Source organism: Mixophyes fleayi, chromosome 1 (genome assembly GCF_038048845.1).
Source record: "Mixophyes fleayi isolate aMixFle1 chromosome 1, aMixFle1.hap1, whole genome shotgun sequence".
Classification (NCBI taxonomy): Eukaryota; Metazoa; Chordata; class Amphibia; order Anura; family Limnodynastidae; genus Mixophyes; species Mixophyes fleayi.
In genome coordinates this window covers 44,632,193-44,646,696 of record NC_134402.1, presented here as the reverse complement: position 1 = coordinate 44,646,696, position 14,504 = coordinate 44,632,193, and the positions used below count along the sequence as shown (strand labels likewise).

The 14,504-nt window shown below is 40.1% G+C and overlaps 1 protein-coding gene across 1 annotated transcript in view; it reads left to right on the top strand.

Moving 5' to 3' along the window:
- Positions 1–12,615, top strand: part of TAPT1 (transmembrane anterior posterior transformation 1) — a 37,986-nt gene extending 25,371 nt beyond the window's left edge. The window contains exons 7-14 of the mRNA XM_075194684.1: positions 1,021–1,090; positions 2,752–2,832; positions 4,022–4,131; positions 5,868–5,927; positions 6,614–6,682; positions 7,431–7,507; positions 9,224–9,390; positions 9,833–12,615. Of these exons, the coding sequence (XP_075050785.1) occupies positions 1,021–1,090; positions 2,752–2,832; positions 4,022–4,131; positions 5,868–5,927; positions 6,614–6,682; positions 7,431–7,507; positions 9,224–9,390; positions 9,833–10,059 (861 nt within the window). The 3' untranslated portion in view covers positions 10,060–12,615. The remainder of the gene's footprint in view (positions 1–1,020; positions 1,091–2,751; positions 2,833–4,021; positions 4,132–5,867; positions 5,928–6,613; positions 6,683–7,430; positions 7,508–9,223; positions 9,391–9,832) is intronic.
- The last annotated feature ends 1,889 nt before the right edge of the window (positions 12,616–14,504 follow it).

Below are 14,504 nucleotides of genomic sequence, written 5' to 3'. Positions count from 1 at the left end.
ATGTATAGAAAATAGTACTAAAGTAATGTGATTACCAGGGGTATGACCTCTGCCCTTATGTAATTTGGGACATTGACTTTCATATTAGCTCTCACTCAGAACCCTTAAGTGTCTATGCTACATGTTGTACATTCATGCAGTGATTCTGACATAGATAATTGTCTGAGACCAAGGTCACCACCATTCCTGATCAACATCTGTTGTCGCAGGAAAATGGTGTTTACTGTATTGCGTGGATATTGCCCGACTGCACTGGTTATTGTGCCCCATGCAACTCGCATGTTTGGCCCAAGTACCAGATCTTTAGATATTTCTAATTAAGATACACGTGTGATTAATCCAGGCACTTGAGCCAAGCTGACGTGTCTCACCCTGTCTTTGCTTCAAGGGTATTGAGAATTATTATCTACTTTACAGTTGACACTTTAAAAATCATTTTGTTTCGAAGATATACATATCCTGTCGGCTGCAGTAATCCAGTTTTATACATGAAATATTCTGCCAAAATGTAATACTTAGTGTGTTTATAAATTATATTTCAAATGAGTTTTGTTATGTTACTGCAGGATAGATGTGCATGCAATCTCATAATTCACATTTACCAATGAAACCTTTATTTTTCCCGATTTGTGGCGCAACAAACCAAAGATCCTATTATAATGCTTACATTTTATTCTCGAACCAGGTAAAACTTGTCTCTATATCTTGTATATTAATGTTCTACTTTGAATAATCTAATCTGTCCCCCTGCTCTGGAAAAACATGAACATTTTGAAAAGTAAGCTAAACATTTTAGTAGCGGGACAGTTTCTAGACAAACGGACTCCCAAGACAACACATGAAAATGTAGCATTCTCCAAATCGCCAAATTTGCTAAATCTGTGTGCAACACAAAATATAGCCCTGATGAATATGAAGAGAAGCACAACGCAGGTTGGACAGGCCTGATCTACATATAAGAGTGCATCACTGCACCTCTGCTTTTGTACACTAAACTTATTTGTATACTTCATTTTTCAGTTTGTTGAAATAAAAGGGAGTGTTTTCAAGAAGTTTGAGAAGAACAATCTCTTCCAAATGTCAAACAGTGGTACGTGGCTTCAATTTAAATAGAGGATATATGTTCTGTTATTAGTATTTAAATAGTTGTTCTGACTCCTCCTTGTCAATCCATGTACTGACTCCATATACAGTAACTATCATACATAAATGTGACCCTTCTCAGCCTCTGCCATGGTCATACCTTCCATGATTGCTTGCTCCACCTATGCTTTATTGCAGAGGGTTTGGACTACTCGAGCCTTTTAGTATTCAAAGGTTTTGAAGGGTGAGCTCTTAATTATATTTCAGGCCTCATCTCCATATTCTCCAACAAGTATTTACTGCTGCCTTAATACTTGTGTTATCTTTTTTTATTATTTCTCATGTATTATCTTTTTATCATTACCTTTTATTCCGATTACAAAAATGACTTTAGTCCAAGCCACTTTGTCATTTACTGGTGTGTTTCAGCCTCTCTCCCAACAGCACATCCTTCATAGAGGTCTAAGCTGGCCATACATGTGCTGATTCTTCGGCTTGGCCAGGACAGGTTAGATTTTCTGAGCATCACTGCACAGTGCTTTAGTGGTTAGCACTTCTGCCTCACAGCGCTGAGTTCATGAGTTCAATTCCCAACCATGACCTTATCTGTGTGTCGGTGACTTCTCTGTACAGTACTGCAGAATTAGTTGGGCAGATGTTTGTCGCTTGTGAGTGGTAGCTTGGATCAAATGGGTCTGTGTGATTGGAAGATGACTGGGAATACAGGGTTACGGCGATCATCTGCTGACCACATTCATGGCCATGCCCATTTATTATCTAAAATATTTTGATTGACTAATGTTCGGACAGTCTCTACGGTGGTATTTGGTTAATTTGTTAGTCTTGCTGATATAGGAGTGTGTGTGGCCAGCTTTACTTGGCCTGTCTACCATCTGAGTTAGCCAAGGCTAAAATATTCCTCTTAATTCTCCTCTATTTGTTACACAGTTAATTACTCTTCAGAATCCACCTACACCTCACCCCTTCTAGATCATAAGCTGAGCAGAGCCCTCTCTGATCTGTAAATTATACAGTTCTATAAATAGAAGTGGTGGTGAAGTTATTGGACCTCCCTTCCTGGGCATCTGGGTTCTGGGAGGTAGAAAACAAAACATCTGTTACATAATCTCTTGGGATGCAAAACTGTTATCTATTTCCTCCTTACATACCATAGGTACATGAAACAAGAGATATTCCCAGTATGTGATATATTAGGTTATGTAAACTATGACATAATCCTTATGAACTTTCAAATGCCATATTTATGCTGTATGTATGTGCATACATGCATATTTGTTTAAGAAAATGCTATAGAAAGATACACCTACTTATGGTATGTTTTGTGACGGTCCTAAGTCTGTACGTCTGTGCCAGGCTTAAACATTTGAGTACTGTTATTGGAGGAAGTTTATCCCATATGGGTGAAAGCTGTGTGTCTGAAAAGTAATTGTCGAGTACACAGGGCAAATGGTTTATACAATTTGCATGACTGAGGGTCTCACTAACTGACAGCTCACACACCTCTTCTGTCCCTGGTTTTCTGTATTCTCTATCAGCACTGAAACATAGATCTAGACGTGAAACTGATATCTAGAGATGGTTTATTACGACTAAAAGTACACATGCCTGTGTCCTGCTTTTGTATTTCATAGCTGTGTTTTGTTCTAGACATAAAAGAGAGGTTCACAAATTACGTGCTACTACTGATTGTGTGCCTGAGAAACATGGAGCAGTTCTCATGGAATCCAGGTAATTACTTTCTTGAAAATCCACAATTAGAAAAGCCATTAAACCAGTCTACTCCCAAGAAAATGTTGCCAGCTGGGTGGCATTAGGAAGTAGCTGGGTGGGGGCAGTGTAATACTCTGCAATAATATTGAAAAATGTTGAAGGTTATTGCTCACACCTGCCAGGACTTTTGGTCAGTGGTCTCACACACACTGCTGGCTGTAGTGCTCACATAGTGCCTGTTCTAATAGGAGAAACAATGGTTTGTTCTATTATAATAGGACTCTGTTGGGCTCCAAGAGCCGGGTGGAACACCCGGGAAATAGGTCCTGGGGAGTACAATGATTAAACCAACCTTACTATTTACAGGTGAGGTCTATTGCTAACATTAATAAACAAGTTGTCAGACTAAAAGATATCTAAAATAAGTGTGTAATTTTAAACAAAGCATTTGTAAGCTTGCCGTACTTGCGGGAGGTATGTTGAAAGGCGTATCCGGGAGTCACTTTATTTATATAGCCCAGACATTAAAGGATAATAGACTAAGGGGGGTATTTAATTGTTGCTTTTAACGCGCTAAAACAAAAAAAAAAACGAGCGCTCTAAAAATATTAGCGTTAATACGGTAATTACTCGCTAAATTTCATCTCGCAGCTCCCTGAGCTGCAAGATGAAATTCAGCGAGTAAACTACCGTATTAACGGTATTTACGCGCATATTACCGTATTAACGCTAATATTTTTAGAGCGCTCGTTTTTTTTGTTTTAGCGCGTTAAAAGCAACAATTGAATACCCCCCCTAAAAATACATAATGGCCCTTGATAGGGTGTCAAACATCATACATTCTCTCATGGTATGTTCTTTAGATTAATGTACCTGCAGGTGGTGATTAGCCTGTAAAGGCTTCTTATATCTCCTTTTATTAAAGTGTGCGCGCGCACGCCAAGTCATCCATGTACCAGATAGATAAATAAGGGTTTCAGTTGGACAGTGTATTAAGAATAGATTGGACATGCACACTTTTTTATTTTAGATACTGTATATGCATCATCATCATCATCAACATTTATTTATATAGCGCCAGCAAATTCCGTAGCGCTTTACAATTACATACTGTATATGCATATACATAAGCACACACAGGCTGTAAGACATTACTCTTAAGGTTGCTTGTGTTTTAATGTCTGTTCCCTTTTTTTTATTTATTCAGATCACCTATGGGTGTTGTTCCCTGATGTGTGTATGGTAATTGCATCGGAGATTGCGGTGGACGTTGTAAAACACGCCTTTATAACCAAATTTAATGACATCACTGCAGATGTAAGTATACAATACATTGTATTTATATCTTATTTTGTTCTCTCTAGGGTTGAGCCATAGTACTCTCATATTGCAGGAAATTTATTAAGGTAGGCAGACTCCAGTCACTCCTAAATTCTCTAGGTAGCCATAACTAGAGAAACTGATTTTGTTGTCCAACATCCAATGTATGTGAGGGAGGTTTAAAAAAAATTAGTTAAAGTGCCGTCATTTGTCTTGAAATCTTAAACAAAATACAGTACAAAATCCTTGGGATAGGATTTCATACCCGCTGCATATAACTACATCACCTTATAGGAGGTTTGAGAAATGACCAACTGGAGTATGTAGACTACATCCTGGAAAGCAGCTTGGTTTGTTAGTTTCGTAATACATATCTGCAATGTTCATAAATTCTAAAATGTTGACTAATGGACAAAGGAAAAGTGACCAGAACAGCAACTCATGGTTTGGACTTTTTTTTTTTTTTTTTTTGTGTGCTTTGACTGTTTATTTGCTTCTCCTTCACATGTTGGCAAAGGTCAAAAGGTTTTGTTTGTCATAATTAAGAGCCACAATTTAAAGAATGTATGTTTCGGCATTCTTCAGTCTCCCCATCAGAGAAAACATTAATGTATGCTGCTAATATACCAGCTGTCGTGTGCATTGGAATACTATGGCTGCCCTAGAGTTGGAAGTGTCCTCAGAATGGCAAAATAACTTCCATTTCATTTAATGTCCACAAGCTTTATTGTTATTATTACTACCATTTATTTATATAGCGCCACTAATTCTGCAGCACTGAACAAAGAACCCACTCGCATCAGTCCCTGCCCCCTTGGGGCTTACAGTCTAAATTCCCAGACAGACAGACACAGACAAACTTGGGTTTTGTTAGCAGCAAATTAACCTACCAGTATGTTTTTGGAGTGTGGGCGGAAACCCACGCAAACACAGTGAGAACATACAAACTCACAGATAAGGCCATGGTCGGGAATTGAACTTATGACCCCAGTGCTGTAAGGCAGAAGTGCTAACCATTTAGCCACGTGCTTCGCTTCATATTCTCATTTCATTTCTCTTTTTTTATCTATATTTAAGTGCTTTGGATAGATGTAAATAGGGGAAGTTTAGAAATATGCTTCTATGCACTGGTGAAGGACCTCATAAGTAACTGACATCTGTATCCATACGTAAAACGTATTACTTATCCAAATGATTTTTATAGGAGAGATTGCTATGTTGTTTTACTGGGTTTCATACCTTATTAATATTATGACTTTGTTGTGGAACATTGTATTGTGTTTCATGTTGAATACCTCTTTGAAAGGAAGTACCACCAATCCTTTGCCCTTCAAGTGGATTTGCAGTAGTAAAAGTTTAAGATGGATTCCTGTAGTCCCAATATCTTGAAAATTCCAAACCCTCAAAAGAATGTTTGCTGGTGCTCAGGGATATCATACATACACTCAATCAGTTCATTCCTCCTAGAGTCACTGTGTGGAGCACTACTACGCTGGGAAATGTCATACACACAGACTGATCACCTTCTCTAACCGTCACTGTGTGGAGCACTTCTAGACAATAACAGCACGGGGAAAGACCTCTTCTAGATTTTACCTATGGTGTTTCAGAGAATGGAAGTGCCATGAATTCTAGATTACTTTTCCCATACCTGGGTCACTGTTTTACACCATATGTATCCTTTATGCTGTAAACTCTTTCCATTTTAATGTGTGATTGTTTGTTTCCTGAAGGTGTACAGTGAATACAGAGCCAGCCTTGCCTTTGAACTTGTGAGCAGCCGTCAGAAAAATGTATGTACTGAAATAATTGCATAATTAAAAAGGTTCTGTCCCTCTCAGCAGTGCTAAGCTGCGTACACAATGATATTAACATTCAGTTAAGCACATTTAAATATCTCTAAAAATATAGAAGTGTGTTTAACTGAGGTTGTGCCTTTTGTTTATAATGTTCTTTGCAAAAACTATTGCAAACATCATTGTTTATGTGCCCTTCATCTGGTCTTAATTTTTATAGAAGGGGCCTGGTCAACCTATGGCTCTCAAGGTGTTGAGACTACAAGCCCCAGCATGCTTTGTCAGTAGATAGCCAGCCAATAGCTGCCAGGTCATGCTGGGACTTGTAGTTTTACAACACCTGGAGAGCCACAGGTTGGCTAAAGCTGATATAGAACATGATTACTCTGTTACTCCTCCATACACCAGCTATACAGTAACAGATACCTTGTAACACAGGTAGAACCATATTATTTTTCCATAGGCTCCTTTTAATTAATGCACAATATACTTGGATACTGACCTGAGGAAAATGGGCAGTTTTATTTTTGAACTGTATTTCCACACAGATAAGGTGATGGAAACTCACTGACCCACATTCATCCCATCCCGTCCTCATCCACCACGACCCACTTTAAGTATCCAGTGTTTCTCATTAGTTCCAGCAAGGTTAAACCATTTCAGCGGCCCCCTTTTTGTTTCAGGCTTACACTGATTACAGTGACTCTGTCTCCAGGCGGATGGGCTTCATCCCTCTCCCACTTGCTGTGCTTGTAAGTATCAATGTGTGAGACCAGTGTATAGTACGGAGGTTGGGCACCATTCATTAGCATGCGTTTTATTTAAATCTCTTCTGCCAGAAGCAAAAGAAAACATGATGAGATGTAACAGATCTGAAAGGAGAGAATGGTGTTTTTTGCTGTATTTCCCAGTAGCCATGTAAACGCTTGTGGCAAGTCACGTAACAAACCAGGCAGTCAGTGGCTGTCTAAATAATTGGTACAAATTTAATTAGACACCTAATTAGTTTATTCTGCTATAATTAGGTGTATAAATATTAACACATTGGTGTAAAGTTATCTGTTTTTTTACTGTGCATTTCACAGCTTGTCTTGCAAAGGTCTAATGAGTTTTGAAATAAACTTAATGTTGGGTGTCTTTTTTTTTTCTTCACAAATTTATCTTCTCACAAATATAAACCCGTTACAGATCTGTGAAGATGATTATGTGGGAAGTATGGCACAGATCTGCACCTCCTCCCAGCTTGGCACGTAGACGGCAGCTAGGAACACATTCCTGCGTGCAGTACACCCTCTTTCCTGATTCACGTGTCTGCGGCCAATTTAGATACGGGTGTTATTGCTCAACTCTCAGGACAAATTACATGATCAATACATGTGTGGCCAGCGTTACTGGCCCAGAAACCTTTTGTGTTCTGAAAAGGGGAAAAAAAAGAAATGTTGAACTTTCATGGTGTAGCTTTTAGCCAAAAATTTGTTAAACCCAATTGTTTCTTTACAGTTGATCAGAGTGGTGACCAGTTCGGTTAAGGTACAAGGTGTCTTGGCATACGCCTGTGTTGTGCTCTTCTACTTCGGGTAAGCTCTTCAGGACGGTTTGGTTTGACTTATTTACTTTTTTTTTATATTTTGTTTCATCTGTGCTGGAAGGCCACTTTTCATATGTTATACATTACTTACCCGGAGTCGTGATGTCGTTGATGGTTATTATCATCTACATATATCTTCTTGAAAAAAATGTAAATGAAATGTGTAATGCAGTCCTGTCCCTTGATGTGGAGTTTAAATATCATGATACAGACAGATGGTAAAGCTGAACAGTGTTGGGTGTAATTTTACAAAAACAGATCATCATAAAAATCCGGTGTTACCCATAGCAACTCATCAAATGTTATCCTTCATATTGTAGAGTGCACTAGAGCAAAGAGCATGTGTGAACCTTGTTTCATAAAAAAGGTACAATTGACGGCACGATCTTCCAGAGTGTGACTGTAACCTCATCACTACAACCCTGCTCCTTCCGCTGTCAAACTCTGTGGCCTCCTTGTCTGTGTACCCTTCTCACATCATGAGACCAGCCCTGTCACACACAGTCCTGTAGTCACATGGACAGGCCACTGCCCTTCATCTCACACCTCTCCTGAAATACTCTGAGTTGCTGTTCTGTCTCCACCCACATTAAAACTAGTCCATAATGGATGTGCTATCTCCCTGGCTAGTTAAATGCAGCTTAAAAATGACAAAGTGCTCCATCCCTAAATGATGTCCGTATAGGCTGAATATTGGTTTGGTCCAGAATAAGGCGACACTGGTACACTTAAAGCATGATCATCATTTTTATTTTTTTTCAAGGTACTGGTACACATTAAAATGTAATTTCAAATGGATTCCTGAAACGGACACCATAGACTCCGAGATATTTTGGGGGATTTTTGCTTACACAGTATATGCTATATATCAACCTAAAAGAATAAATTCCACCAGTATGATTTAAATGATGGGATCGGGTGGGAGGTGCTTATTCTCTCCTCCGCCAGTGGTCTCGCCATTGCCCTTCATATTGATTTTTGACAACTTTGAGACGCGTCCAAGCGAGTGCATGTTGGATGGACAGTCACTGGATTCTCAGGAAAACGACACCCCCAGTCATTGTGGCCATGCTGGAAGTTTGGTACATAAAGGTCTATGGGTGCCAGACTTGCACCCTTCTGCCCTGTGACCAGTATATGCCCTGTACTGTGGTCTATATCCAGCAGGGTGACATGGTGCCTAATGGGAAAGACATAATGTTTGTTTGTTTAGAACCACACAGAATGCTTTACGAAATTGATAGCACTTGCTGGTTCTACAGCTTATCCTATTTTACAAAAAAAGTGATTGGTCATCCCTGAAGTTTAGTTGTTACATTGTACAGTTGTGAGATAGTACCCTATAGATACTGGGCATACATTCCATTGTATCAGGAGCTTTCTTGTTTGTGCCTCCCACAAAAGTGTAATAACTGCTTGTATAACCTGTGCATACAGACCTCTACCACGGCCTTTCATTTATCATAGAGAGTCAGAACATGGGGCCGTTCTACATTCCACTTATGTTCAGTGTGTAAACATGGCATAGAGATGTCTGAGTGGCAGTAGATGTTTCACAATTTGTTGCAACCAAACCCCATGAACCACGTCTGCACCCTTTTATGTGGTGAAGTCTATACTGTGCTGCAATGTGATAAGATGAGCACAGAACGGCCTTTTATTAGATGGCCCCTGCTTAAAGTACTCTGCTTTTCTCTTTACACAGACTGATCACACTGAAAGTTCTTAACAGCATTATATTGCTTGGAAAGTCCTGTCAGTATGTGAAGGAAGCCAAAATGGAAGAGAAGTTGTTTCAACCACCTGCCACCTGTACACCAGGGAAACCACCGAAGAAGGCCCAGAGCAAAGCAAAGTCCAAAACAAAACAAGGTGAGGTCCCCCTGGCCCCATCTCCACCAGTTTTTCCATTATACCTCTGTGAATGAGGGCATTCAGTTGGTTTGTGGAAGTTGAGAACCATCTGTATTTTCTGTTATGGCATTTTTGTGAAAAAATTGTGAGTGGCTTTGTGTAATATAGTGGGCTCTGCTGGTATACAATCTATTTAGTATAAAACGCTCCAAGCAGTGGCCTATGATGGGTATAGTATGTTATTTTAGAATGCCTGATCCCTGATGTGTGTGGCTTGCAAATTGCTGGCTCCAAACATTTTCACCAAGGCTTCTAGATTTAAAATAAATTTGTCCAGGTCTATTTGATTATTGGTGAAGTCTTAACTTTGTAAAGGTGAGAGGCGAACCTTAACAGCTGTGCTATTCTCTTTAACGTTTGAACTTCTTACACTGAGTAACCTCCATGTCTCTAATGTCAGGAATTCCTACAGATGATCCTGTCAGTGCTTCGGTCACCAGCCAGCCTAAGCGTCAGAACTCCACGGCACCACTGCTTGTTCAAAGTAATCCCGACCAGTTCCTGACCACTCCAGACGGAGAAGAGAGAGACATTACACAGGACAACACAGAACTCAAACACAGACCAGCTAACAAGGATCTGCTTGACATAGACCGGTTCACCATCTGTGGAAATAGAATTGACTGACGTCTGCTAAATAGTGTGTGTGTGTGGAACAAAACGGGAATGAACTTGCTGGGCTTGGCATTTGGATATTTATTTTTTAATTTTCTTTAAATTATTTCCACAGGCGAAGTCTATTCCCCCAGGCCACGTGCTCTGGATTTGGTTGATGCCGCTTCGGGGAGTTGAGAATGTTTTCTTGAAACTTGTGAATTATGCTTAGCAGAAGTTCAGTGACTGAACCTGGAAGAATTGTGCTTTGCAAAGTGGATCTTTTGTACATGGTTTTCTCTGCGGATCCTTGATTTTTAGCTTAGAAAACTCTGGACAGTCTTGGGGAAATAAAATCATCAGTCATTACCAATTATTATACAGGTTAGTTAACTTAGGCCAAGATCAAATGCCTTAAAAATGTCATCAAAACAGACCCAGGAGATACTGGGTATAATTGAATTCCTTCCAAAAAGCTTCAGCCTTGTGTCCTAAAGTTATAAATCACCTTTCAAACTTATTCATCAGGTTATGTTTGTATTTTAGAAGCCTTAAAGTAAAACCATGTTCTTAAGTATTTATATAGTAATTTTCCAGAAACAAATGTATTTTAACAGGTACTAGTAAACCAACAGATTTCACTTGTCGGGATGCGGAGGATCTCATACATAGTTGTAAAGCAGTGAGAACAAGTTGTGATTGGAGCAGACAGGGTTTGCGTTTGACATGTACAATGTTAGTCACTTTGTTTTTTACATACACCAGGTAATCAAACACCCTTTTACTAAAGAGGCTTTTTTTCATAATGTACTAATAAATCTTCATATTGCTGTAATATATCGTGCTGCATGCAAAGAACATTTACCATCTTTTTAAATGGTGATATGCAGGGGAGAAAAATAAAGAACTATATAAATTTCTGAGGTAGGTCATGAGGGAGAAATTAAGGGCTCCAAATATTACACAGCAATGTTGTGAGTGAACCAGCAGGGCTTAATACATGCAATAAAGAGTTATTAATGTCACAGACACCACGACAGCCATTTTGTGATTTGAAACAGTATTGAAGAGCATTTACTAGGAGCTGCTGCCTCATGAATATTGGTCATGACGGGCCTCGGGATGTCACGGATTCCCTGAGAATGCCTAAACTGCATTTTCCAGTATATTGGTCCAACCAACAAAATGGCTGCTGTGTACACGCCACAGGATCTCTAACACAAAGGAGTGACTGGGCGGGGCTTGTTGAGGTAGTGGCGGGGGTAGCGCGCCCCATCCATAGATGTACACGCCAGCAGGATCTCTGTAACACAAAGGAGTAACTGTGCGGGGCTTGTTTAGGTAGTGGCGGGGGTAGCAGGCCCCATCCATAGATGTACATTAAGAACTTGTTACCTTGTCCAAACTTATTTCTTTACACGCTTTGAATCAGAGGTTGTGTGTGCGCATAGAGCAGTGTGTACTTTATATAAGAGAGTGTGGCTCTGGAATCAGTGTGGACCCTTGATGAGTTATGACACTGTGTATACATTCCACTTGTAATGAACCTCACTCCTATCTATGTGCCATAGCTTCTCCCATTATTATCCTATTGTTCCTTCAGAAGAATGTCTGGTGATATGTGCAGTGGTTTTTTTACATTGTGGAAAAAAAAAATAAGTTGACATGATGCCGGTGTCAGCGTTTTCTCACAAGATAAGGGCCACCAAACAGTTGCTCTCAGTCAGCAAAGGAAATCATTTCAATCGGTGGGGATTACCCAAATGGGTTTTGTAAATGTTGATACTGGAATGTTTAAGCTGAATGCGTAACGACCGGATCGATGTCCAGCTTGGTGTACGACTGGGAGTTCAAATTTGGCAGATTCTGCCGTTTAGGTAGTTAGACCGAAGAGGATCACATGGCGCAGTTGGCCAACGGCCACACACAGCAGTCGCAGTCAGTGACCTACTGCCAACACACTTGGTCAAAATCTTGTTGATGTTGTGGTCTTTGTTATAGGTCCATGTGTGGGCAGTCTAATCAGAAATGGGCAGTGCCCGAAAAAATTGCTCCTTAGTTCAGTGACATTGACCTGTTCCATGTCTGCAGCAGTAATACCTCTGCTGGGAGGAAAAGTCTAGTTGATGTGTCTTTGCAGTGCTACAAGCCCCACTAAAAAAATAAATCAAAAGCTTAATTTAACCATGCATTAATATCTAATGTCTTACCCAAACTGCACTTGGAAATTCAATTCTATTTACAATATTCATCCTTGCATCCTTTTTAAAACAAATGTTAACTGAAAAGTAAAATAATATCCAACAATCAATGTAAGTGTACTGAAAATTTAGATTAAATATGTTCTGCAGCAGGTCTGTTCCTGCTGTTACCTAGAAAATGTTCAGATCCGGCCCACAGTTCTAGGTTGGACATGTAGTTCTGCAGTTGACATCTGAGAGAGTTATTTTCTGCAGACTATTTAACATGTATTGAAACAGAATTAGAGTTTAGTCCTGTAACATCATGTTTTATGCAACACTGGGCTTGTTTGTGCAAATTAAGAAAGTAAAATATTTTTATATAAGGAAATAAAGTATTTTCATTTGACGTTGGGTGATCTGACATTTTTGTTGCTGTGCCACATGGACAGGCTGTTATGTAGTCGGTAGCAACAAGTAAAAATACAATAGGTAACAAGACCACATGAAGTAATGCTGATACTATAATTGTAACGGCGGCTGACACAAAGTGGAGGCAGTCATTGTGTGGGCTGCACATTCATGACACTGTAGGCTAGATCTGTTGACTAAAAAGTGGAGATATCCCTGTGGTACAAATTGCCTTGTGCCTCAATGGTGTCACTTGTAACTAAAAAATTGGTGATGTCACAATGGCTGTGTGCCGACCAGGTACACTCTAAGACATATTTACAACATTATGGAACTTTCCTCCAGGAGATCACGGAGGAGAGGTCCTGGTGGCATGTCAGTGGGCATGGCACTGAGACTTGCAACATTGCAGCCCTCCCTCTGCTGTGCAGTGCATCATACAGCAGGGGCGGGGTCATGATGCCAATCACTGTTTATATAGCATTATCAAGCCATGCCCACTTCACTAGGGAAGTGGGTGGGATCCTGGAGGGTGCACTGCTCTCCTGGGAGTACTGGAGAATGTCTGGGAGAGTAGGCAACTGTGCCTTTAAGACTGATTAAAGTGTCACCATTTTCATTCTAATTGTCGGCAAAGACAATAGCACCCTAGTGTGTCGGGGCTTAATATATTTGGCCCCCTTGTCACGGACATTTCAAGGCGTGCACTTTCCCAATAAGAGGACCAGTCACCGCTCTGAACAGTCTGTGGCAAACAAAACCAGAACATAGAGTCCGACAAGGTCAGGGGCGCACGCAGGGGGGGTTTCTGGTTCTCCAGAAACCCCTCCCCTCCGTGAAGAACGGGGGCTAAACAGTGCCCCTACATAGCGGCACTGTACTGTACAGCAGCCGTGGCGCAGTCAAAGAAGCGTCCGCGGCGGTGCTGTATTGTAGTACAATAATACAGCACTGCTAAGGACGCTTCTTTGACAGCGCCGCGGCTGCTGTACAATACAGTGCCGCCAAAATAAAGCATGCGTGTGCCCCTAAAGGTGGAGTAAAATTGCCTACAGTCTGTTGGATAAACCTTTTTATCACAAATGTACACCTCAGCCTGAAAATTCAAGAGTATTCCACACTTAAATTGATTTGTATTGGGTTTGATTCTTGGTAGTTAGACTGGAGGAGGACTCTGGTCCTGAGTTATGTGGGTAGCATTCTTATAGAAGAGCATTATGCATTCTGCATAATTAGTAATGTGCTTGTGTACATACACCTTAGTTTGTAAAATACCATAGTTCTGGGGTAAGAGCTTTTTGAGGTTGAATTTCTAAATGAAGTGATTCAGGTGGTGTGAGCAAGGTCTGAAATCAAGTTATTAGGAAAGTTTCACACATTAATACGCTAATGTCTCAACCCTCCAACTAGAAATTGATATATTCAGTAATCTGAAATGCAGTTTGGTGATATTCTGGGTAAATGCTTATTTATGAAGGAAAGGGCATGCGTTTTTCTTCTGTCGGAAATCATATTGTGTACAAGTTTTATAAGTGCATCTTGTAAAACTAAGCAAAATAAATTTTATAATATTTTGTAATCCATGTGAAATGTGTGTTTTATACTATGGAAATCGTTATTGTTTCAGTGTAAAATAATTTTGAAAGTGTGCCTGTAGCTTACACACAGTGGAAGCAGCCATTTTATGTGCTGTGCCAATGTTCTGCATAGCCATTCGCTAAGAATTGGTTACATCACTAAGACAGTAGGCACATATACTGTAGACCTGGTCCAACCCCCTCTTCCTTGAACTCAATAGCTGGCAACAACGACTTTATAAAAAGTCTATAAAGTAGAGCGTGTGGCAGGTCCAACGTCTTATCGCACAAGTGGAATGGGTGAATTTGA